General features: G+C 40.8%; 2 protein-coding genes and 2 long non-coding RNA genes across 25 annotated transcripts; 1 reads left to right on the top strand and 3 right to left on the bottom strand.

Annotated features, from left to right (window-relative positions):
- The first annotated feature begins 1,591 nt into the window (after positions 1-1,591).
- cast (calpastatin) lies at positions 1,592-22,212 on the top strand. Of its 21 annotated transcripts, none has more exons than XM_061290340.1 (33): positions 1,592-1,743; positions 12,092-12,160; positions 13,258-13,380; positions 13,666-13,767; positions 13,896-14,012; positions 14,185-14,232; positions 14,313-14,411; positions 14,491-14,571; positions 14,920-14,958; positions 15,750-15,836; positions 15,910-15,972; positions 16,063-16,176; positions 16,290-16,385; positions 16,463-16,564; positions 16,648-16,764; positions 16,918-16,992; positions 17,057-17,122; positions 17,202-17,306; positions 17,380-17,496; positions 17,623-17,697; positions 17,808-17,903; positions 17,991-18,044; positions 18,143-18,247; positions 18,365-18,481; positions 18,642-18,752; positions 19,210-19,317; positions 19,408-19,515; positions 19,629-19,721; positions 19,875-19,919; positions 20,006-20,125; positions 20,441-20,470; positions 20,695-20,808; positions 21,046-22,212. In XM_061290340.1, exons 1-32 carry the CDS (start codon positions 1,687-1,689, stop codon positions 20,791-20,793), a joined length of 2,838 nt encoding a protein of 945 aa, XP_061146324.1. In that variant the 5' UTR covers positions 1,592-1,686; the 3' UTR covers positions 20,794-20,808; positions 21,046-22,212. The 21 variants fall into 21 exon arrangements, with proteins under 21 accessions (XP_061146324.1, XP_061146323.1, XP_061146331.1 ...); XM_061290339.1 differs by having other exon boundaries at positions 13,255-13,380; XM_061290343.1 differs by lacking the exon at positions 1,592-1,743 and adding an exon at positions 2,060-2,341.
- Positions 8,129-10,420, bottom strand: LOC133161765 (uncharacterized). Its single transcript, XR_009716124.1, has 3 exons — positions 10,315-10,420; positions 8,630-9,438; positions 8,129-8,441 (listed from the first exon to the last, which is right to left on the bottom strand). It is a non-coding gene; the product is annotated as an uncharacterized LOC133161765 (long non-coding RNA).
- LOC133161767 (uncharacterized) lies at positions 12,191-19,214 on the bottom strand. The gene is made up of 2 exons (XR_009716126.1): positions 18,974-19,214; positions 12,191-18,850 (listed from the first exon to the last, which is right to left on the bottom strand). It is a non-coding gene; the product is annotated as an uncharacterized LOC133161767 (long non-coding RNA).
- On the bottom strand, positions 21,137-25,444 carry cd8a (CD8a molecule). 2 transcript variants are annotated; one of them, XM_061290367.1, is made up of 6 exons: positions 24,384-25,444; positions 23,990-24,313; positions 23,812-23,901; positions 23,601-23,699; positions 23,409-23,448; positions 21,137-22,987 (listed from the first exon to the last, which is right to left on the bottom strand). In XM_061290367.1, the coding sequence occupies exons 1-6, from the start codon at positions 24,430-24,432 to the stop codon at positions 22,954-22,956; spliced, it is 636 nt and encodes a 211-aa protein (XP_061146351.1). In that variant the 5' UTR covers positions 24,433-25,444; the 3' UTR covers positions 21,137-22,953. The 2 variants fall into 2 exon arrangements, with proteins under 2 accessions (XP_061146351.1, XP_061146352.1); XM_061290368.1 differs by having other exon boundaries at positions 23,812-23,889.
- Positions 25,445-25,544: the final 100 nt, after the last annotated feature.

Genomic DNA, 25,544 nt, shown 5'->3' with positions numbered 1-25,544 from the left:
TTTCACAATAATGGACTCAGATCACTGATGTGTCTTCCCCTTGACCACCCACAGAAAGGTAAAAACATCAGATGAGGTCAGAGGTATGACTCCATTTCATCCACTAAGTATTTTTTTCAGTTCTGAGGCAGCATATGGCCTGTGGATGACGCACATGAATCGGCAGGGACCGAGGAGGAGCAAACCCAGTGAACTGTAATGTACCCAAAATCAATACAATATGGTAAAAACGAGGGAAGACGTCAGACATGTTTCCTGCACCTTGTGTGGTTTTATTATCTTCACAGGGGTATGAAAAAGAAAATTGTCCATAAGTGGAAAAGGATATCTGTGATTGGCTGGCAGTCAAAGTCAATTGAGGATGTCTGGGCTCCACCTCACCTGTAACCTTAAGCAATATAGAGCGTTAATAGATGGAAGTATTTTGGTAAATCTGATAATAAAGGGGCATTTGATATGAGGTGGAAATCGAATACATTTGAGTTATATTAAATACATTTGAAGATTAAACTTTGGTTTCAATCTTTTTGTCACCAAAGCTACACAATGTTGCACAAATGTCGTGTCATCAATTGATGCAGCGAAAATGTCAACCAGATGTCATCTGGACTGGCATGTAGAATGAGGAAATGAGACATTGATGTGACACAATGCATATGGTTATCAACATGTGTGAATGTCAGGAAGGTGATGATTTCACTCAGATGTCGTGTACATTTGGAAGGCCAGAGTGGGGGGGGGGGGACAACAGGATGTGTGTCCTCTCTTTTATGACACTGTATATACTATTTTTTTCGGATTTAAATACATCAAAATACCATAAAATTATTTGAAGATTCCTGGTACTAAAATGTGGATTTACTACAAAGACTAAAATCAATCACAAATTTAGATTTAAGATGTTTTGCTTTTATTCCACTAGAGGGCAGCATTGCATGACTAATGTGCAGCGTCACCGGTGGAAACACGATGACGTAAACGATGACTCACCCCGTCTGCTGGTTTGGGGTGTGTTATGTAAATACTTTGCTGGGGAAGGGTTTAAGAAGATATTAAATCACCATTTAGCATTCACCTTCTGTTAAACGCACACAAAGACAGCTGATAACTTTATCAAGTAACGCATTGTTGTGGCTATACAGATAATGAAGCAGGAATGTAAAAAAGACGTGGCGATTGTTTTGATAACATCCAAATCGTTGTTGTATGCTTTGTTATATTAATCATCACATGAAACGTTATCTCCAAACATGTTTTCTTCCACGAGCATAGCCTTAAAATAATTTGTCTAGTTCCACGTGTGCGCTCTACAAACTATATAATAAAAGTCATCAACAAAAAAACCAAAATGGCTTGTGGGTGTGTCCAATAACATTTGTATTTTTCCCCCCTTGTAGATCAATATGGTTACAAACAGGTTGAAATGTGACATCTAATAATAAGAATTTACGTTTGTGTATAAGATTAACCATGCCTGCTGTATTTGTCGCACACATACAGGCGCTCCCATAGAAACACAGAGCTATTCTACTTCTGCGCCAAACATCTTTAAATCATCAAGTCTGACAAAAGTGGTGCCAGCAGGAGGGGCAACTTTTTTTTCCTCGGTTTCAACAGATTCTCCTGCATTCCCATTTTGTGTGCGAGAAGTCCATCGGTTGATCAACTCACTCAATTGTCATCAAGATGCCACACAAGAGGAGAAACCACGGCCATCACAAGCATTCAGCGGCCACGGAGGAGGTGAGGAAAGCTTCGACTGACATTTGATCACACGAAGGAAGGAAGATGCAAACGCCATCTCTTCTTCAAGTAGTTGTTTTGCGAGATGACTCATTTTATTTGACGCATTTTAAATAGTCTTTAATACTACTCGCGGAATAACACGCGAGAGCAGTCAGTAAAGTGTCATTTCTGCAGAAAAGCGTCTTGCACAACTGTATTATCGTATTATTCACGCACGCAGCTCACTTCTCTGAAACTACGGTATACTACCGGTACCGGTAAAGTGAGGGGTGGTGCATAAAGCACGCACTCACACACACGCACACAAAAGTTGACTATTGTTCCCTGGGACGGGAAGTGTGAAGAGTCTGCTGGAAAAGAATTAATTTGAGGTGACTCGGCCAGCGAGTCAAAAAGCAAGAGCACAGACAGCTTCGTCTGTTAATGTGCTGGGAGTGGCACGAGACACGTTTTGGTGTGGCATGATAAAGCTTAGTGTGCAAGAAAAAGAAGTCCACCAAGGAGTGCGTTCCAGTTCTGGGTGACTCTTTTAATTCCTCTTTTGTGTTTCGCCTCCTCTGCCCTCATGGCATATGCAGCCTTCTACAACTATGTTGTAAGTACTTTGAAGACGCTCTCTTGAGATTAACGCACTTTGTTCACGCATTGATATTACTGCTGGGTTTCGGACTGCTGACATCAAAATATTTTTTTAAAACTTGTTTTAATAATTAGATGAACATGTTTTGTGTTTTTAAGTGTTATCTTCTTGCTCAGCCAATTGAATTTCAAACATGCGCCTAACTGTGTGTTTGGTAAGTGAGTGAAATTGTGAATTTATTTATTCTGGTGTTAAATTCATTAAGCGGGGGGAAACAATGGGTCGAAAACACAGCATCCTGTAGATTTCCCCTTGAATTCTTTCCTTGACAGTCTGTTGCCAAACAATAACTCTTCAGTATCTTTCTGGACTGATGGAATTTTAGGGTGTTTTCTAAATTGACCGAGTTTCAATTTTCATACATTTTTAACTATACAAGTGAAAGTGTGGATAGAAAAAGCATCATACCAAAAATCCATTATTGATAGCGTTATTCAACTTTTTGTGTCATTGTAACCAAAAGGTAGTAAGGGAATTCTCATTCCTACTCTTTTTAAATTGACCAGACTGTACATGCTTCTTCATCATTTATTTCTTTGTGTAGCTTTACATTGTCCCTCTAGTGTTCAAACTGAATAGCACACAACTGAATTACCATGTGCAGTTTATCAACTATTTACATTTTCCCTATTCATACTTCCGCCCACCCACCCATCCATCCATCCATCCATCCATCCATCTTTCTGTTTCAGGTCAGATATGAGGACACAATGTATCCTTAAGAGTGCATGATGTTCGATCTGTTTGTCTCCCTCTGCTGCAGAAAAAAATCACGCGTAAGCTCATGCTGATAAATGCTACTTTCTGAAATAACAGGCGGGTCTGTCTGTGTGTCTAGTCTTTAGTTGAGTGACTATTTCGCCTGTACACTTTCACACCTTTATACATTGCTCTGACATGCAAGTATATTTTAAAAAAAAAAATCACATTTCAGCTTTTGAGACAATACCCAGCATGGGTTTGTGAGTATTAGTGTCAGATGTTGCAAAATGAACATTTCTGCAACGTTTGAGTCATTAATTGTAACACCCAGAATTACATCACAAAATCAATGACACACCGGTCAAAGAAGACAAAAGGAATATGAAGTTGTCGTTGTTATTAGTTTACCTGGGGTGTGTTGAGCAAAATGCTTGCCTGAATTACTTTTGCATAAGTGAGTCATGTTCTTCCGGTGATTGGAATTTCTTGATTTCGAGGTGTAGAAAAAGCTTATAGGTTCACGACTGAGTATGAGATACTTTTGTCTTTGAACATACTGTTATCTTCAAACTTGAAGAAAATATTCTGTCTTCCCATGCAAGTCCGATCTCATTAAATCCCAACTCAAGCCTGGCTAATTACTGTGTTTGTATTGTTTCCCATGGTGCATCAGCTTGTTTGACAGGCTGAGCGACTTGACACTGTGGATCGTGTCTGCATGACAGGGAGTGTGTCATGCACAGTTTGTCTCGTAGCGAAGACAAATGGATTGTAAAGTGACTTGTAATGACATGCCTTGTTTTTAAAGTTAACATGCTCTCTGTGGACACACACTGATTCAATAAACTGCATTATTCAAGATTTAAATTCAATATGCTATATACAATTCTATGGAAGGATTTATTTGATCACTTTGTGCCTAAATAGCCACTGGCAAGGTGTATATCAAAGTACTTTGGAGTTTTAGCCCTGTGGCTCATGTTCCAGCTACAAATATGTCACAGGGTGCACTCATTTATATTTAGGACCCATAAAGCATTATGGTATATATGCTAAGGTGTCCCTGGACTCCCAAGGTTTTAGTGAGCAGTTGATGTCAGCTGCACAAACAGGAGTAGCTAGTCTGAAAGGTTTTAATGAGAAGACAGCATAGCGATTCTATCGCAGTGACTCATGCCAAAGCTGTATTGTGCACACACTCCACCCAAGTACGGTCTGAAGATGCACACGATGTGCATAACACAAATATCAATGCTGATTTTGCACTTGGCGTAGGTGTTCAAATCATAGCATTAACAGCCCTTTTTGTTTGCATTAGTAATAATCGTTTGTGTTAGTTTATTCACTCAGTATATGACCTCATGGCTGTTGAAAAAAATATAATTTGGTTATTGAATACATTTCATAGCATTTTTTAATGTCTGATGTAAACACTGACAATTTATTGCAAAACTTGTAATTCAACATATCTTAAAGGGGAGGTCAAGTAAAAAAAAATAGTATTAACAATAATATATTGTATGCCGCCCTACTAGACTAAACTTGATATTCTGCTTGATATTGTTTTTGGAATATGTATTAAACAGCCAAATCCAACTGTTTTTATCCATGTCAGGCGGGAAGCCATTTTGCCACATGCTGTCGACTAAAAATGGCATCATGATTAGACGTTACCTAAACCCTGAGAAACTGTGATGTCACTTTCTGTTGACAGCAAGTGGCAAAATGGCCGCCCCTTGAGGTGTATAAAAATGGGCTGGACTTTGCTACTTAATTCGTATTCTAGTCAGACTGCCATGTTTAGACTACTGGAGCTACATAGAAAATATTATTGTAAAAACAAAAATATTAGTCTAGTGAATCTACGTAAGAAATGTCGTCAATAAGGTGTAATTACATTCTACCGCCTCCCTTTATTGTTGTCAGTGGGAAGTTACATAAGCTCCCTTTATAACAGTTGATTGACCTGCGTGTGTTCACGTGTGACCGCCTAAGGCAGGAATATGAAAATAAAAATGGGTGTGTGCATGCATCTTGGGTATACGCTTAGTTTCTACAACGTTTGAGACCTTGTTTAAAGAATTATGACATATAATGCACACATGCATCTAATGTACATGCATGCCGGCCCTGGCGGCTCAGCTCCCTTCTCTTTTAATCTCGGGAAGTTCAAGCTCAGGCTCTTGTGACTCATGCCTCCCCCTCCTAGCCGATCTCCTGCCCCATCACGCCCTGGTCCCACCACGCCCCCTTCCTCTCTGCTCCCTCCCTCTTTTCCCCTCCCTGCGTGTTGGAAACATGCTGCGAGCCGACAGACACGCCAGGGATTGACAGACAAACACAATACACACACAGAGGCACCATCAGCCAACATGGGCCAAATACTGAGCTGGATCCGAGGTCCCCGAGAGACCCCGACCCTGCAGGATGTTGCCGTGGATGAGCAGGTGTGTGTCGCTGTGAGCGAATGCGTTTGTGAGTGCTCATGCCATGAAAGTATCCACGTGTGTATTGTTTTGTTGCCTTGAATCAGCTGCGAAGAGAAAGACACAACTCTTGCCCGGTAGTTCGTCTTTTACTGCCTCACTTGGAGAAAAGGTCTCGCAGAGGAAAACTGCACTGGCAACAGTCCAAGACAGACCTCGCTCCCTATTTGTGGAATGTAGAGCTCTTGGTCAGGCCTTGCAAGCGGAATGTTTTTTTTTTCTTTCCTAGCAGTCATATATTAAGCCAAAGCTGGGACAAGGCCTTCAGTGTTTGCGTTTGTTTGGTCGAGGCACACAAGGTGTGTGTTTCTGTTTTGTTCCATTTCGCACTGATTGTTGATACTTAGGAAAATGCTTTGAGTCCTTGGAGAGTTTCTGCGTCTCGCCCAAATAGCATTCTCATGTGATAATGTGCTGAACAATCTAAATGGGTGTGTGGCTGGTTTTAAGATGATATTTTCTTCTTCTTTGTGGAGCCTGAAATCGTGACATATAATCGTAGAGTGGTTTCTACTTTAGAGTGTAAAAGGGATTATACAACAGCTGTACTTTGGTTATTCCGCTGTCACTCTTCATTATCAAGTCTGTTTGTTTACGTGCGACTGCCAGGCAGGAGTGTTCATCCTCTTCATCGGAATTTTGTTGTGCTCAGGTTGGCTTCACGATTCCCACTGGTCTGGGAGCATTTTCATTACAAGGAAAGGAAACGGCCTCTGGGAAAATATGTCTAGCTGGCACATGCACAAGAGCAAAGTCCACAGATAAGAGAAGCGTAGAGCCATTACAGGTTGATTACACCTTTGTTTTTTTATTACTGTATATTATAGGGGAGGGAATCAGCAAGTAACTTATCATACTGACGTTGCCCCAAATGACTGATTGTATCACAATCGAGTTGTAATAGTTTTACATTTTTCATGATCGTTTTTTTTCTTTTCTTTTGACTTCTATTAGTTTTCTTTTCTTTTTATTATTTCATTTTTAATGCTCCATTTTACTTGATCAGTATTAGTTCATTTCATTTCAAAAACATTTTGTTTGTAACGTATTTAGTTTGGGCTTCTTTCTGTTGTTTTGTAAGTTTTCATTTACTAAAATAACATTCATGACAACACAGTTGAAAATTCGAATTAATAAGTAACTCTTATCAATATTGCCACTATGGATACCATTTCAGAAATCACAAATGGAATCTGTCCATAAACGTTTACATTTCAATTAGTTTGAGGTTCGCTTTTGATTGACAAGTTGTGTCCTTTATCAGCAAATCACATCATTCCGTCAGCACGAATCAGCCGGGCCGGTTAGCCTGTGTCACGTGTAGGTCGCTGCAAATTTGTCACACCGTGTCTGCTTACTGAACATCAATCATCAATAAATAGCCTCCTATTTGAAGTTGCTTATGTCAAGTATGTATATGCAGCAAAGCTTAAAATAGACAAAGAGGAGTCTGCTGAATGGATAAGATTAACATATGTATGCAAAAGAGAAATGCAACACACTTTTTCATGTGGAGAAAATTATAATGATTTGCATTGAATGTGGTTGTACATAATTGCACAGGACTCAAGCAGACTTCAAGGTCAATTTGCCTTTGGATCCAAATTTTGCTTGGTGGCTTTTGCTTTGTTTATCATGTAAAATCAAGTTCCCAGGCTTTAAAGGGCTTACCTGTTGAAGTGCTTTATGGAGCGTGCTCTTTTTGTTCCTCTTTTCTATTTGCATCTGCAAGCAGCTGTTTGTCCTGAGAGGAAATAAAAATAGGCCAGTCACTTTCTAGAAAATGCAACAAAGTCATTCTTGGTTTGAGACTCCACATAAACACATGAATGTGACACAAGTTGTTGTCAGTGGTGCGATTATGATTCACTACTTTTCACAATTGCTGACAAGTCCGAACCTAATATCTTGAGCTCATTAAAAGCTCGATGGGGTTTACGGAAAGTGATAGCCTGACTGTGAGAGTCTAAGTTGAAGTCAAGGACAGTAAACTAGAGGAGGGGGGGTGGGATACATTTAAAGAAGGCAGTGCAAAGGGCACATAAAGCCGGAGAACGTAGATGCGCATGGAAACTGGAGAAATTTCCTTGCTCGATGCAGTCATGCTTTCATGATTATGTGGGCCTTAGAGTTGGCAACATGAATGAAAAACTGACGCTAAAAAGATACAAAATATTTCTACTTTTGCTTTTTTAGCCGCAATGGAAGACCAGAAATGTGATGATATTGCTGTTTGTGCAATCTTTGGCTTTGCATGTCAAGGCATGCACACTCATATAAAATGTTCACTTCCTGGTCACATATACTTTGGTCTACCTGTAGGAAATTGCAATGCTTTACAAGATAGTTTTTGACATGAAATGATCTTTGTTTGCCATTTTGAGTCACTTTTTGAATGTTTCTTCTCATTAACACAATTCCAGGTTCTTCTGCAGAAGTGGCTTTTTTTGCACTCTTCGCTCAAACTATTTATTATAATTCTATTATACTATCTGAAGTATTCCACCTCTATAGTGCAAGGCTGCCAGTGTCTGGCTCTAAAAAACTTTCAGATAACAAGCTCTGTACGGGTGGGGCCAAGGTCTGCTTTGGTTCATTATTCGACAATAGAGATAAGTGTTGTTAGGGGTGACCAAGTAAGGCATTTGTATCCAGTCCAAGCATGCAATGTTGGCTTTCTGAGACACACATGCTCTTTGTCTGGGTAAAAAGCACAACGAGACGTTTTGTTGCCTCAATCGGGAGAGTGGAGCTGTTAAAGCAGATTTGCTCTTCTCAGATAATCAAACACAAATATTCTTACCAGAAAGCTGATTTGGTTATCACTCTTTAAAAGGTGTGGAATAATTCAGGACACCAGAAGAAGCCTGTTGTAGGAAAAGGAATTTCCATAAATTTCCTGTGCAACCTAGGCAACAATTTAAACTACTAGATACGTTTGAGGCAAGTATATTCATGTGATCATACTTTCGGGATGTCGACACGAGTTCAAATCCAAAAATTGTATGTACAATGACAGATGTGGACAATATTGACGTTGTGTGCAGCAACCCACCTTTCTCCGCGTGGAAAAAATAGCACCCAAGTGTGAGATGATAGACAGGAGCGAGCGCCTCTTCCTTATTGCCACTTGAGTGTTGCGAGTATTATTAGACACAAGAAGGCGCTGCTCTCCACAGCAATCCCTTCTCGAGTCACTCGACTAGTTAAAAGGATTAACTAACTGTCAAGAGCAGGCAGCATGCGTAGCAGAGGAAGCCTAGGTTTCATTTTTTTCCTGGTCCTTCTTACATAACATCTGACTACTGACCGGAAGTTTCCCGTGTGTTATTCGCACATGCTTTGAAGTTCTGCACAGGCCAGCGGAAATATGTCTGATCTCCACATGTCTTTTTATTTCCTGCGTCCATTTTTTGCATTTTTTTTAAATGGATCTTTTTGTTCCCTTGCCATGTTGTGTTTGGGTTGGGTCATGACAACATGTGATTGGATCCGCCTCCTTCTTTTCTCTTTCTTCTAAATGCACACACAGAGTCTGTGTTGGAGTGGCTGTGCAGTTGAGATTCCAGAGGAATGAGTGTATCAGTCACACCCAGATGGTGCCGGGCTGCACGGGCCTTTCTCTGCAGGGCTTCTTTTCCAATCATGTAGTCCATCGTGTTGATTATGGAACTGCGCGTCCCATATTTCTAGAGCCCTGCACGTGCCTACCCAAAAGCTTAGTTGATTTTTTATTTTTTTCCCACGCAGGCAGTGGCAAGTAGGCGGGTCTGTATTGGTTCGACTGTCCAATCTGACGGAGTTGGGCTTCAGGGTGAAGGGGCGGGCCCTGACTGACAGACATGCCAGCTTGTTGTGCACTTCCTAGAGGGTGGAGCAACAAGTTAGCACTCGGTTGGGCGTGTGTGTAGTGTGTGTGTGTGTCTGTGTGTGTGAGTCTGCATGGGCATGAATGTGGATTAAAACTGTTTACTCCAGAGAGAGGATCTAAGGTGATTCAGCCTGAAGATAACATCTTGGACGCGAATACAAGTTAAATTCAGGATATTATTCCAAAAGAAAATTATGGTATGTAAGGGGAATGCATTTGTCTTTGGTAAATGTGTGCAGAAGGACTTCCTGACTGGTACCTGTCAACGCTTCTTACGTTCTCGTCTGGATATTCTGTTAACAGTCCTCTTTCAGATGAGCTTTTACTGTGTGTGTTGTGCTATCAAGGTTGGAAAGTAGCTTTCTCAGACTTGTCCAAGTAAACAACACGACAGTCATGTTCTAATAATATCTTGTGTGTCATGCTTAGTCCGTAGTTGAAAATGATCGTATCACAAAACCTTTTCTATTGTGCGTCCTTAGAATGTGTTTTCATTGTATTATTAATGATCAAAGTATGACTAATAATACACTTTGGCAGACTGCAAGTCCCTGCGTGTCGTTAAAATGTCTGCTTCCACAAGGAAATCGTCCCTTTTCAAACTTGGGCAAAAATGCTCTTGGCTGAGACCATCATCGATTGTCACAGTGCGCTGAAACGACTCAGACGCAAGAGGCATTTTGTTCGGTGGTGTGCTGGCAGATATTCTAAGGGTAAAACACACAGAGAAGGTTGGAAAATGCTGCATTGTTGTACAGTAGACATTTGAGCCTTTTGAGTTCTGACACAGCAGTATTCCATCGGGAATGAAATCTAGCCCATGCATCATTAACTTCACTCGTCTCCTCTCTTTCCGCTGTTATCCTCACCTTTGATACTGTGATGATGCACACGGCAGTTCCCTTCTCCTTGGGTTGTCTGTTCTATTTTAAAATTGAGGCAGAACCTCAAGAAGCAGCTGCTGGCGTGCAAATTTGAATATGTCGTGGGTCTGTGGTTTGGAGGGGCGGAGCCCGAGATTAGTCATCACTTATCAAAACATGCTTGAGCTTCGACTAAAGTCGGGTAAGGCCTGCCTGGGCCTACTGCATTGTTTGTGCACTGACCCCATTTTCCTCTTGTTGTGTTTTTCTGTAGCTGACGTGTGATCAGTCCATCACACCCATCGAAACCGGAGCCTCCCCATTTTTTCTCTTCCCTTGTTGGCATGAGAATATTGTCACCTTTGTAATTTCACTGTTGAAGTCATTAGGTTGAAACTTCTACATAAGTGCATCTATTACTGTCATCGTCACTCATTATTATCTGAATGAAAAGTGTCTATCAACATCTTGTTAAGGAAGTGGGATTGAACTTTGACCCCCCCCCCGGACTTGATCGAGTGGATGTTTTGACCGAATGTTCCACATATATTGCAAGCCTTTCAACGACTCAGTTGCAAAGGATTTCCCAAAAGTTAACATTTGAATGGACAACTCAAGGTAGCATGTGTTAGGAAACCTCTTTATTTGAACACTTGTATGACCAAAAGGCAAATGAGTCACCGAATCCTGTTAGGCAACTTCCCTTTGAATTAAATGGCACAAAAACTAGAAAGTTCCATAGTGTCAAAACATCTTGATAAATAATATCATATCAATATCATCAAGTATCATACTTTATCACCTTTTCAACATTAACCCATCATAATGAAAATACTGCAGCCTGTTGTCTCTTATTCTCACTGTAGTTCAGTCAGCATTGTTTTTGGTAACTTAGCAACACTATTATTTACTGCAATAGCCACAACCACATGATTAACCATGTGGCAGGGTGACGCTCTGGTTGTTGGGTGCGCTCACTTCATTAGGTTCTCTGTAATCGGCGCTATTTGTCTCTCATCATATCTAGCGCAAATTAGAAAAGTGACAAACAATACACGGATATGTTTTGTTGTCGTCGAGGCAAAGCGAGTGTGAGCAACACATGTGATTTGCGTGCTATGACCAAGCTTGTGGTCCACTTTGTGTTACATGCAACACCGGTCTGTGAGGAAATCACTGATGGTGTGTGTCAAGTGGTAGTCGCACCCCCCCTCCAGATGTCTGCAATATTGCGACAGAAACATTTCGCTCAAAAGAATAGCTTGAAATATTTTAACGTCAAGTGACTACCATAGACGGAAATAGTGGAGTCACACTGTTCGCAGAGGTAGGGACTGGGCTAGCTGCAAACTTCCTATGTGGAAGTTTGCTATTGCTTCTCAAGTGAGCTACATTTAGCATCTAATCACAAAACAAACAAACTAGCCAGTTTGACAGGTTCACTCACTAAAAGACTGCTTAGAAATGGAATAATGATATTTGAGAAGTTGGATGTTTTGATTCAGGTTGCAAACATTCCAAAACCACTATTTTCATTTTTAAGTGTTGAGTTCAGCATACAGCGGTTTCGTTTTGCAGGACACAAAACAAGTTCTACAAAGAGTTGAATTGGACGGGTTAGATCTTCTCACAGTACACTGGGTTGGACTGAAGTTATCTGCCGTCGTGTGACAGCTTTCTGCTTTTTAATGTCACCCTATGATCCTTTTGAAGCATTGTGTGGTTTTTTTTTTCTTCTTCCTGCATGCTTAACTGGCCTGCGTGTGTGTGTGTCTCTTTGCAGTCGCAGCACAGACAGGACACGCCCAAACCAGCAGCTCAGGTCTCCACTACGACGCCATCTCAACTCGAGGTATCAAAAGTTGCTTTTTAATCACAACGGAGATCTTATCTCAAAAGTCACTTTCTCCATGTGCTAATCCACCATTGGCAGTGAGAGGATTATTGTCTTGTGACCTTTGACCCCGCTGGTATGCGGACTGTGTGGTATTGTCGTTGCTTTTCCTGTTTCAGTAGCAAATGTTTTGATACCGATGTCTTAAATTGAAAAAGGGAAGAGCTTCAGCTTGGAAAATAAAATATCCCTTTTGTGACAGTTGAGCGTGTGAAAGTAACGCCCAGTTTTGCAGTCAACTGGAAGAGTTTTAACCCTTTGATAGAATTTTTACTGAATTTATAATTTTTTTTTAAGTGCTGCCGTCAAGTCCAGGGCTTAGATAAAATAATCTGTCGTAGTCAGTCTGGTTCTGCATATTTACTTGGCTATACAAGTATGGTATGTGCTGTGTTGCTATAGATTAGTTTGCTGAATGATTGGCTCAAAGTATTTTCTGCAGCACTTCAATCTTGTTTTGATTTTTGGAAAGTCCCAAGTCCCTTTCTGTGTGTCTCGTCTTTGCTCAGCTTGAAATTTTCTTTTTTTTTTTAAACGTACTTTTGTCATTTATAGACGTGTTTTACAACATCTTTAACAAGTGAGTCTTATTTTTGGGCGGTGACCTTTGCACCCTTTTTTAATGACAGACACGGTAAACACATCATGTATAAAAACAAAATTCCATGATTAGCTCTCTAAACTCATAATTCTACCATGACCATGCATGTTTTTTTTGTCATAGTAGCTAAATACGAACTGAAAGAGGTGCTGGTCAGATCATATTGTAAGAATTGGGAGATACCGACATTACACAAATCATTACACAAAATTTTACACTAATCATTTGGCTAATAGGTTGTCTTGAGTATGAACCTCAAATAACCAGCTTTACGGGTATGTAATAATCCAGAAACACACCGATTTAGATCTGTCTGTAGCAGACAAATCATCTGCTAACGCTCGCTGATGAGCACCTTAAATCCGATTCATTACTGCCATGGGAGCCCAAAGGTGCTACGTGCAATCCCTAAGCTATAAAAATGGACATCTTCGCTCCCGGTGCTTTTCAGAAGGCATCATCAGGATCCGCCATGGCTTCAAAGTCTGGCGGCATTACCACAGCCAAAGGTGGTAGCGGCTCAGCAAGTACTTCCATCAAGACAGCGGGGCAGGGGCTTCCTACAGCTAAAGCCCAGGTAGACGGGCAACGGGTGAAGCAAACGGGCTCGGCTGCAGTATGACTGGAACTACCGGCTTCCTTTTTATGGTGTCGCTCGCTTGTCTGGATGCCATTCACTGGCTTCTCTTTGTGTGCCGCCTCGGCCGTGTTGACATCGTGATCTTTGTCACAGTCTTTGCTCTAGCACACCGTTTCTTTGCTGTCTTCACTTTTGGGATCGAAGGCTTTCCTCCAAGCTTTTTGAGCTGCCTACAAAAATAACCCCACGGTGTCCATTAAGCACTTGCTCCTTGGTTTATAGACTAACACCAAGCCCACTGTTATTGACATGTCGTCTGCCGGCTCAACTGTTGTCAACGTGACATTGTCTGGGACGAGGGGCAGTCCCAAAATGATGTCCAAGGTAACCGTTTCATCTTTGGAGCTCCCTGGGTGATGGTGATATGTTGCTTTATGCATCCAACGTTATTCTGAGACATTGTTAAATTTTTGGAGCTTTTGACTGAATTTACGGGATGGTTTGTTTTGTAGACGTCACCTGTCTCCACTATAAAGTCTTCCACTGTTGCCACTGGAACAGCGGCGACTACAGCAGCAGCTAACGCTGCCTTGTCGGCATCTAAAGGCTCGCCGAAAGACAGGGCCAAGGTATACTTGCTCGTTTGATTTAGCAAGAAACATAAAGCAGTCTACGTAAAATGATGCTCTGGGCTGTATTTGAGTTGGCGTTTGTTTACGTTCTTGGGTTTTTGCTGTCCCTCTCTGACAACAATCTGCGTGTTGCAAAGGTCTACGCATTGATTAACATTCTTGGTTTCAGGTGCAAGTGGAAGTACGTCCCAAAACAGAAACAATCGGCGCCAAAGAGGTAAAGAGGCATTTATCTGCTCTGGCTAGCATGTTGCTGTGTCGCTTGCTCCAGTACGCTCAATTGTGTGGCATGCGCAGACACCCGCCGTAGATCCGTTTGACGCCTTGGCTAGTATACTCCCATCTGTTGATCCGGTTCCTAAGCAACCCATATTCACCGGCCCCGAGGTCAAAGAGGTACATTTTGTAAAGAGGTGATTCCACTGACGCGCAGCATGGCTCTGGTGTGAATAACTGCGTGTTGCATGTGTCACAGCCTGATGCCACATCCGAGAAGGCTTCCAAATGTGGAGAAAGAGACGAAACGCTGCCCCCGGGTTACAGATTTGAAAATATGGTCAGTTGCAGCAGGTCAAGAGTAACGTTTGTAGCTGAAGCGGTCTGCATCACTGCTCTGTTCTTTGAGTTTGACTTTTTGTATTTAACTCTTTTGTTTGTTATTAAACTATTAAACAAAATACAATTTTCAAGTGAAATATTTTAACTTATTTAGATTCACGTGTATACAATACTACTATAAATATTGAAAAATAATGCTCATTAAAACAGGTTGACAAAGAAATAAATACTTATGGTTTATTAACAACAAAAATAATAATATAGATATAATATAAATCATGAACTGATCATTGGATTTTCTTTATTCTTTTTTTTTTTTTTAACTGCATACAATTTTAATTTTCAGGCTCCACTTCCTGCAGACACCAGACCTAAAGATGTCCCCGTAAGTGGCCACCTTTTTCATTTTTAAGTGCAAACAAAGTTAGGAGAGACACTGAAACACACTAGCCTGAGGAATGTTGCATTGCGGTGTTGACTGGGTGTTGTCTTTGTAAGCTGTACAGAACCTTCTCTGCCTCCTTCCCTACCGGATCTTGTTGGCTCTTGTCCGACATTCACAAATGAACAAAAGCATTAAAACACACACCTAAATAGATTAATTCATCTGTTCAGGGATGACCTTGACCCCTTAGTTCCATCTGCATAACAATTCCTCAACAATCCTCACATTTTCTTCCGTTTAGTTTTGAATGTCCAAACAGTGACTCAATAAAATTCAGGTCAATGTCCACGTTCGCCCTTCACTTCACCCGTCTGTTTCCTTTCTGGTGGTCATCTGAGCCTCATTTCCAATTTAGCACACTCCCACTTTGCCGTCTTGCGTTGCAAAGGCACTCCCTTTTTTTCGTCTCATGATCTCACCCACTTTTCCCCCATGTGAGTTCTGTGATTTTAAGCTTTAGTGTTTTGAATGCGCTTTAAGTTTTGTGTTACACGTGTAATTCCAGGTAGTCTATTTCAAACTGCTTTGCCTCTTAAAGGAATTTTAAGGGTGTGTCAGTACTTTTCCTTGACTTCTGATCTGTTTGTGTTCTTTTGTTTACTTGTGGTCAAAAACGCCCTCTAGTGGAGAGTTAAAAGAATCTTATGGCTCTTTCTCCTAAGCCAACTACTTTTTCTTGTTGTAAGAAAATGTGTGCTCAGCTAATGGTGACACTTTGCGTTTTTCCTCAGAAACCACTCAGCACAGACGAGGCCCTGGAGTCCCTCTCGTCGGGTTTCATGACGTCAACTGTTCCAACTGCACCCAAAATGCAGGAGGTCAGAAAGAGTTTTTGGTTTAAGCTCTTTTGGATGTTTACTTATTATTATTATTATTATTTCCCCTACACAGAAAAAAGATAAAGCCGCTGCCTCATCTGCTGCCGCGTGTTATGCTGCGCCATCGCTCGCGAAGGTAGAGACGTTCAGATTTATTATTTCCATCGCTTCTTTTGCATCTTGCCTAGCAACTTCATTCCCTGCTGTGTGTGGTTGGTGTTTTCAGAAAGTCGACGTCCCTGCGCCTAAAGTAGCAACTCAACCTCCAGCTGATAAAAAAGCCAAGATGGAAGTTGATAACTTCTCGTTGGATTCTTTGATTCCCCCTGACCAATTCGAGGTATAAAATCAAAACTGTAACTAACACTACTGTTCAACTAAATTTCCCCCCCAATCATCAGTGTCATGCTTGCAACTATTATCAGCATAATAGCATTTGTTTCCTGGTCTTAGAAAACGGTGTGTATGGGTTCTACAAAACTAATGCAGGCGGAAAAAGCCTCTTCGGACTTTTCGCTGAAGGCTGGACTGGACACAAAGCCTAATGAGGTCAGTGGCCATTCATTTGATTCCTTGCACTAATCATCCCACTTTGGCACTTCCTTAAAAGCCAATTATCTCCTCAGGGTGGCTCCATGTCTCAGTCTGCTCTCGGGGCTCTTAGTGACATGTTGCCAACATCGGAACCCAAACCGGAGCCTAAACTTCGACCTGAGGACATTGTCTCGGTAGGTAAACATCTCAAAGTTGTATCTTCATAAGCATCCAGGCGGTATGCTAACCACACACAGTGACCATGTCCACCTTGTAGGAGAAAAAACACAAAGAGGAAGACGCTGTTCGTGTCGGAGAGAGGGATGATTCCATTGCACCAGAGTACAGGTTCAATGAGGAAGAACTTAGAAAAGTACCTGCTCCAAAACCTGAGGTGAGACCACATAACGTATAGATTGCAAGGCCAAAGTGCTGGCTTATGTGACCTTCACATTCATTCTCATTTTTTTTTATCCACAAAAATCCAATTTATAGTTTCATCAAATGCACATCATGCGCAAGTTAATGTCATCTTTTTTTTTCGCAGCCCACCTTGAACACTAATGAGGCCCTGGACCTCCTCTCTGGAGACCTTTTGACCTCCTCCACAGTTCCTACACAGGTACACTCCACATCTTAGACAAATATCAGCAGTGACAATCAGTGCTTAACATCCACTCTTGCAGAAAGCTGAAGTCCCTACATTTGCTCCAACCATCAGTGTGTGTCCTGGTGCACCCGAGCCTCTTAGGGTAACAGATCTGAACCTATCTATAATAATAAACATATCATAATAGACAGAGCTCCATTTTTTTAAAATTCTCTCCTCAGGGCAGTGCCATGGCGCTAGATGCACTCAGCGCTCTTAGTGACACTCTACCAAAAGATGCACCAAGACCTGAAGCCCCCAAGCTCAGACCTGAAGATATTGTCTCTGTAGGATGACAACCATCAGCACTTTTTCAGTGGTCAGGCATGAACACTTTATTTACTTCTTTCTTTATAACAGGAGAAAAAACACAAGGAGGAGGACGCTGTTCTCGTAGGAGAGAGAGAAGACTCGATTGCACCAAAGTACAGGTTCAATGAAGAGGAACTTAAAAAACTTCCCGCTCCGAAACCTGAGGTGAGTCTTGACCAGCAGCCGTTTGAAGAGTTCAAAGAAGATATCTCATTTGATATTTATACTAGCAACAAAAATTGGGCACAACAGTTGGTGGTTCTCAAATGTTGCCCTTTGTGTCTCTTGTAGCCTTCTTTGAATACCAATGAGGCGTTAAGCTTTTTGTCTGGAGAATTCACAAGCTCCTCAGCTGCCCCAGCACAGGTAACAAACGGGTGACGTCAACTACAGATAATTATTATTTTGCGTTTATATTTTTAATAACTTTTTTTGTTTTAAACTGACAAACTGCAATTCCAAATGCGTGTTTCCAGACCAAAAAAACGTTAACCGCTCAAGATCTTTTGACTTCAACTAAATCGTCTGGTGTCCACGCACCGCTTCCTCCTACGAGCAGAAAGGCACCCCAGGTAAAACTTCCAAATTGTGACTCACTGTCCCCTCAACCCTTCTGTCTTCAGTTCAGTGTTCCTAGACTCTCTCTTGTATTTCCTCAGCTGTCAAACTGTCCTCCAGTGTTACCGCCTCAAGGAAAGCCCAAAACTGATGAGGTAATGTTCAAGACCAAACACGGAACATCGGAAAATTTTTAAATGGTTTAAATTTTGATCATGAAAAGTATCCTAAATTTCCAGCCTTGTCTCCTCAGGGTGACTACATGCCTCTGGATGCTCTCGGTGCTCTTAGTGACACATTGCCAGCATCAGAACCAAGACCGGAACCCCCCAAACTTAGACCCGAGGACATTGTTTCCGTAAGAAATACGCATTACGATATTTTTGTTCAGTTTGCGAACCAATTGCATCAAATGCATTGTATACAGTTAAGATGTTTGACAAAGAATGGGTGACTATTGGTATTCTATTAATAGGAGGCTAAGCACAAAGAGGAAGAGGCCGTGCGTGTAGGAGAAAGGGAAGAATCCATTGCACCAAAATACAGGGTCAATGAGAAGGAACTTAAAAATCTGCCTGCCCCCAAGCCTCAGGTATGACATGATCAGAGTCACTTGGAGTGTTTGATGCTGGTGATTGTTTTGATTCGTACTCACAATCGGAACAACTGTCCGGTTGTGGTCACAGATATCAAAAATGTTATGATGCATTTGAGAGTTTTCAATCTAATGCTGTGATAATTTATACCTGCAGCCCAAGATGAATACCAGCGAGGCTCTTGACCTTCTATCTGGCGACTTGACCGCCTCTTCTGCTCCTGCTGTACAGGCTCCTGTCCTCGCGTCATCTGCTGCTCCTGTGCATGTATGTTGGGTTCTGTTGTGTCTCGGTGGTAACTTGGCTGCTACATTTGTGAAGCACTGTTGTGAATTGACTAACTAAACCCTAGTCAATTCCTGAGGCTGAAAAACAGAGACAGAGAGTTATGTTGGTTTAGTCCAAAATTAAGATGTGCAGGTTTATTTAACAAACAACATGGCAAATAACTCATAAAGATAACCAAAATATACACGAATAAATCTTACCTTAAACACTGGTAGTTAGTTTCAAGGCATTTGACGCAATCAAAAACTGAGGGCTTCCTGTCCACCCCTGCCTTGTTCAAGTTCTTGACAATGCATGAGAGTCCCTCTAGTGACATGGAGTTAAATTACAACAATGCAAAAATAATTCAAAAGGATTCAAAAGGAAAAAAAATCCCACACACAAATCCAACTGGACTATTTTGAAAACATTCTTACTTGAATTATTTCTCCCTTAGTCCTCTGCAGACTTTGCTCTGAATGCCTTAGCCGAAGACTTTGTTCCATCTTCTGCTGCCCCCAAAGTGAAATCTGCTGCTTTTGCCCCCACAAAAACTGCCTCACAGGTAACAGCAAAAAGACGCAAAGAAAAGTGATCAAGATTATTGATATTATTATTTTCTGCAATCTGTCATTGTGCATGTTTCTGCGTGCAGTTTTCCGCAGGAGACGACGGCGCCCTGGATGCTCTATCCCAAACTCTGATAACGGAAATCACTCCTGCCCCTCAGCCAGCCCCCGTTCCTGCCAAAGACCTTGTCAAGGTGGGCGCTGAGAAAAAAAACACTCGCAGAATTAGGATCGTAACTGCTATAAGCAAAACAAGACGTGATAAAGTAGCCACACAAATGTCCTGATGTTTTTGTTTGGTGTGCAGGAGAAGAAGGCTGTTGAAGAGAGGCTCATTAAAATGGGAGAGAGAGACGACACTCTTCCACCAGAGTACAGACCCACCGAGGAGGATCTTAAGGTACCACACGCCATCAAATAAAGCTGCATTAGCCCAGTTGACAGTTGAATGACCTTTGCTACTAACTGAGGAAGTACACAATTGTTTAAATCAACTATTCAGTGTGTGCAAATCAGTGTGACTTTAATCATCTTCCTTATTTCTTTTTTAAAGAAAATGGCCGAAGCTAAGGCCATCGCGGACGCTAAACCAAAGATAGTGAGAGCCTTGCACAATCCAACAAGATGATGCATGTTGTGTGGATATGGAAATTCACCTTGTATTCTTTGGTGCCCCGTTCAAAGTCTATGGACGAGAAGACGGCCTTGGACCTGCTGTCCGGCGATTTCAACACGTCGGCCTCATCGTCTGTTGCCGCCACCACAGAGCTGACACCTCCTGTCCTTGACTCGAAGCCTCTGAGGGTAAAACACTAAGAATTGCTATTGTAAAATGGGATATTCTTAACATAAATAAAACACCATTACAATATTTGTGCCCACCACTCATTTGTCCCTCTGTGTCTTGTTATAAAGGGACCTGGTATTTTTATCAAGCCCTAAGTTATAATGTGTTTATGGATTGTCAACATTTCAAATATGTGTTTGTTTTTAAAAGTGAGCGAGCACCATCTTGTGGTCTCATGTTCAACACCCCGTCATGAGGACCAAGTGTTTCATTGAACCTCCCCCGAGGTTGCCTAGCTTGACTTAAATGTTAATTAATTGTGTTACCGACAGAGCAAGAACAAGTCAAAGTCAAAGTTTAAAGTAAGCAACGATCGTGGTGCATGCTCAGAATTTATTTTTAGCGCACCAAATGACTATTTGCAAGCCTGTCTGTGCTTGATGCCACACACAGCCGCATGTATGCTTCACCTAATAGAAATGCATCAAGCCTGTTTGATGATTGTATGCAGAAGGTCCCCCCCCCCCCCCCCCCCCCCCCCCCCCCCAGTGTTACTTTTTTTTGTAACTGACTATTTTTTTTCCAGAAACAACGTGGATCAGAGCCTCCTGTGGACAACCAGCTCTCTGGTCAACTAAGCTCTGATGTCGTAGTGACATCTACAAAGCAAGGAAGGAAGAGCTAGACAACTCGCTGTCAGGTTGGTGTCATCAAATGCGCTTGATGAAGGGGAAATGTAGCCCGTTCACAGAACAGGGTCAAAGGGTCTCGTCACAAAACAGAAACTCGCAAGATGGATGGATGCATGAACAGTTACAGTTCAGATTTTCCAAAATGTTTTTTTTTTATCATCAATGTATCTTTAAGCTGTGGCGAATGCACATTTTTTAATTTTTTTAATTAGTAAGGGAAATAAACCGACAAGTGTGTGTTGCAGGTTGCTGGTGCACTTTGCCCTCCAGAGGCCTTTAAGGACGCACCAGTGGGGACCCTACTCTCTGCATTGAGATTGTATTTTTAATAAATAATCAAGGATCTACACGAGTTGAATGACAACACGCACACACATGCACACACTTACATAAAACTATGCCTGGTTTCACTTGTAGTCAAGGATGAGGAGCTTTCGGTTTCTGTCTGCGCAGCGAGACATGCTGGAGAATAAAAAAATCGGATGAGTTTGCTGGTCAATGTGGATAAAAAAAGGTGATGCTCATACCTTGTTTTTGCTCTCCTACGTCACAAAACGGGCGCATGAGCTATCATCTTTCACAAGCAGCGAGGAATGAGTGTATAGTATTAACATGTTGTGCAATGCTTTATGCAAATCCAGTTTGTTTTGGATCAAGATGTGCTCAAGTGCCATTAAGATGCTTTGTTCGCTTTTATATTGGATAATACATACAAATATGCAAAGCTCAACCTGGAGGCTTCTTCCTTGCAAATAACTTTTTTTTTTTTTAAAGAAATAGCTGTAGGGTCTATGGTATATATTTTGTAAAAAGTACTGGTGTCCACAATTGCACTTTGTAAACAAAGGTGGTGTTTACAACAAACTGTAAAAAAAAACTTACAAAAAAATATTTTTCTCGATATAAGAAAACACTGTATGATTTACAAAGGGCTCCCTCTGTTTTTGTTTGGGTTTGAGAGGTGAGATATTTTAGATATGGGAATACTAATTAAATATAATAAATACTAATAATCACTCAATGTATATTTTACACACCATTTGTGCCTAAAAGGAATTTGAAAAACACATGAACTACTTCATGTGAGAAAGGCTAATTACTGTTTAGAACAACTTTCATGAATTTTTTTTTCTAGGTGCAAGGGATCCGTTTGTGTGTGTGTGTGTTACACCTTAACAGGAACAAAAACTCCTGACTTGGTGGTTTTTCACGTTGCAAAATGGTATAGCAGCCCACTTCCTGTTCACTTCGGTGGGCTTAAATTCAACATTTATTTTGCTAAAACCATTGAATGTTTATATATTTTAGCCAGGATCCTGAATGACTGATGGTGATGCAAATGAGCGGGTTTGTTGGAATTATAGTGACAAAACAATGAACATAAATAAAGAAATGATTCATTAAAATTCAAATGAGTGTTCTCTTTTTTCTTTTTAGGCTAATATCAGAATTCTTGGAATTCTAAAATAATATGCACGTAATGTGCAAATAGGTTCTTTGCAGACCCTTAATGACAAAACAATGACAACGCATCAATGCAAATGATTCATTTTTTAAAATTCAAATACGTAAATGTTCTTTGATTTCACCTACTGTCTCAAACATACGAATTCTAAAATATGTTTTGGCAAATAATATAATCCAGAAAAAAACACAATTCAAAAATAAATTCGAATTCAGTATTGGTAAAAAAAAACGGTTGTTATAAAAATCAGAAATGAACATCAAATTATTCTCAAACTAAAGCGTTTTACTTTTTTTACAATCCTTAAAATTTAGAGAAATGTACATACTAAAATGAAAATGCAAAACAATACAAACATTTTGATAAATATTCACCCGAATGAAGAAATATACTTGGCGTACAGTACATGTCTAACATTCATTCATCACTTACCACGACACCCCAACAAACTGACTCTTCAACAAAAAGTAACGTCATTCGGTTTAGTTATTAAGAAATAAAAGAAAATCATTGTAAATCCTCATTGCCGCTAAATCCGAACCACATTGGAGTTGAAAATAGGAGCTGCTAAGCACGTAATTTTGTTGAAAAGCTTTTTTTTACGCATCCAGTGACGCTTTGTTAAAATATGTCATCACAATAGAATGTTTCTAGAGTTGTATAAAGATCAATACTGCTGCTGCTGTTGTTATTGTTTTCCAGGAGCCGTTTTCTTCTGCACCCTGAAAAAGATGGAAAAGCTCACTTGGCTGAACAAGTTTTTGAGATAGTTTTGAGTATAAATAGCTGTTGTTTTGTTTTTTTTCTATTTAATTTTATTATATCAGTATTTTTGTCATTACAAAGTCTTTCAAATGTTATTTTGTTGACAAGGAATATTAAAGATGTATATGTCTTTTAATTCCGAAATATTACTTTATGGAGCCATTCAAATGAATGACATGTTTCCATTAATTATACCCGAGTAGAATTTAAAATTTATTTACTATGTATTCTCTCATATCATGAATTCACATTCCTGATATGAACAGTGTACATTTTCAGCTGATGTCATTGTGATGTTTGGTGGTCGTAAACATGTCTAAAATGTGGGCCACGGTTGAAATCAGAATTTGACATCGTGAAATTCTAAAAACAACATACCTCTTTTTATAATGATGTGGGCATCTGCGTGTCCTCATACCTGGGGTGGGGAAAAAAAACATTTCACTGCTATACAACAATAAAGTGAGTACATTTCTCAACATGTAAAGGATAAAATCAAAATTAAAATGGGACGTGATAGCCTCCTTGAGGACTGCCACTTCCATTTTGGACATATTCAAAGGAACTTACGATTGCAGTACACTATGATAATGACGATGAGTAGGAGCAGAAGGGCACAACTGCCCAACAGTGGAATCAGTATGATGGGATTACACAACATGGAGTCACCTAATCAAGAAATACATTTTAGTTTAGATATTGATTATCGATTGTTACTTCCTTGTATTCACCCACAGAGGATTGGAAGTTTAGTGACACAAGAGTGACATTAGTCACGTACCTCGCTTAGTAGCATTGACAGAAGCACAGGGCGAGACGCTCATGGGTGGATTGGGTTTGAGTGTGGGGGCCGCAGGAGCTTCAACATTTTCTCAAGAAAACAAGTTTTATATTATCAAATGCTGTCCCATTATTATCGTACTTGAAATGATTGGAACTTAAAAAAAATAAAATCTTACCTCCTGTCAGTCGGGTGACATCGCCAAATATTAATTCGCTGTTTTTTAGGGAAGCACAAACGTAAAGGCCGCTGTCACGGCCTTTGTTGAAGGAGTTTAGACTAATGACGTTCTCACCGGGTTTTTGTTTGAAGATGGATGAGAAGGAGTTCTTTTCTAATTTTAATACGCCGTTGTTGGAGAAAGATGCCAGGAAATCTATGTTGTATTTGTCCGATACTCGGAACCACATAACCATGGAACCGAACTCAGGGGGCCTGCATTGAATTTCAACCTTCCGCCCTTCTTTGCTTTTCTGCTCTATTGCAGCTTCAACAGTTAACCCTGGAAGACAATTGCAAAGTTAGAACTGTTTCTCATCACAGTAAAAATATTTCAGGTCACATTTACTTACTGTTGTGAAACAACAGCGTTGCCAGGATGCAAATCCACTGTCGACCCATTTCAAAGTAGAGAACTGCTGTGTCAGGAAGGAGTCTGCTCGAGTGAGATGACACACAGGCCAAATGCCTTCCAAGGTGTCAAAGAGCCTCAGTGCAGCACATCGCATCAAGATTGCGTTTGATGCAATGTTTGAGGAGGAGCTTGCTGATCTGCATGTCACCCCTCCTGAAGTTAACTGGCTGCCCTGAAGGCCGCCATGCGGTTTTATAACTATATATTAAATGTCACAGTTGATAGGAAGTGGAAAAATGACCGCACTTATAAATGAATATACGGTGTCTCATTTGACAGGAAGTGGAAAAATGGACGCTTTGTGAGATGCCATATAGCGGTGGATTTTGCGGTACTGTGTGTAGTCAAGTGGCTCTGCATAGAAAATATTGTCAAAAACATTTTGGTCTTCGATTGCAATAATAAACACGGCGTATTGACGAGTGAGAGCCAAAGACAAGGTGACACTCCGTAGAACCGCCTGACCCAAAACATGTGTTTGAATGTAGAAGCAGTTTGCACTCCTGTGGTCTCAGGTGCGTAACCTCCAGCTGAGCCGAGTCCTATAAACCCAGCTTCAATTATGACCTAAAATTTCAAAACACACTTAGCAGCTTTTTAAGTTATTTCAGAAACATTCAAAGGAGTTGGATCACTATTTGTATTTTTTACAATTGGTTCTGAATTTTGATGGAGTCAGGCCAGTTTAAATGTGCAGCAGTCTAATTTCTGTGAAATAAAGTTCTACAAAGGTGCATGGGGGTTCTCTTAGGTGAGAGGATGTGGGTCCCCCTGAAGAACTGAGTGAGTCGAGTGAGACGGGAACGAGACCACAGGATTCTATGAAAACAGGAGATCTTGATGAGCTTCAGAGTTGGTTGGTTATGCGTCACTCCACAATAAAGCGCTTGTTTGGATTTTGTCATCGCAGTCTGTTAAAACAACATCTACTGAGATTCTGCTTCTACCTCACTAGGTTTATTAAAGTTCACTTAAACATGTTCTGTTGTTTATAACTGTATCTGTTTTTTTAACTGTTCATTTTAGTTTACTGAGGCAGTTAGTTAAGAAAGGTTTGTGGAAAATGAGCCCCACCCGCACATGTCTATATAGCGTTGCT

The sequence above is a fragment of the Syngnathus typhle genome, linkage group LG11, assembly GCF_033458585.1.
Source record: "Syngnathus typhle isolate RoL2023-S1 ecotype Sweden linkage group LG11, RoL_Styp_1.0, whole genome shotgun sequence".
In the NCBI taxonomy this organism is placed as follows: domain Eukaryota; kingdom Metazoa; phylum Chordata; class Actinopteri; order Syngnathiformes; family Syngnathidae; genus Syngnathus; species Syngnathus typhle.
Note: the sequence above shows the minus strand (reverse complement) of the source record. Positions and strands in the feature narration are given on the sequence as shown.

Coding starts and splice junctions, on each gene's coding strand:
- cast (XM_061290332.1), top strand. CDS start 5,461: ATGGGCCAAATACTGAGCTGGATCCGAGGTCCCCGAGAGACCCCGACC. Junction 12,161..13,254: donor CGACGCCATCTCAACTCGAG/GTATCAAAAGTT, acceptor GGTGCTTTTCAG/AAGGCATCATCAGGATCCGC. Junction 16,565..16,647: donor GACCTGAGGACATTGTCTCG/GTAGGTAAACAT, acceptor TCCACCTTGTAG/GAGAAAAAACACAAAGAGGA.
- cd8a (XM_061290367.1), bottom strand. CDS start 24,432: ATGGGTCGACAGTGGATTTGCATCCTGGCAACGCTGTTGTTTCACAAC. Junction 24,314..24,383: donor AACGCTGTTGTTTCACAACA/GTAAGTAAATGT, acceptor ATTGTCTTCCAG/GGTTAACTGTTGAAGCTGCA. Junction 23,902..23,989: donor TGTCACCCGACTGACAGGAG/GTAAGATTTTAT, acceptor TGTTTTCTTGAG/AAAATGTTGAAGCTCCTGCG.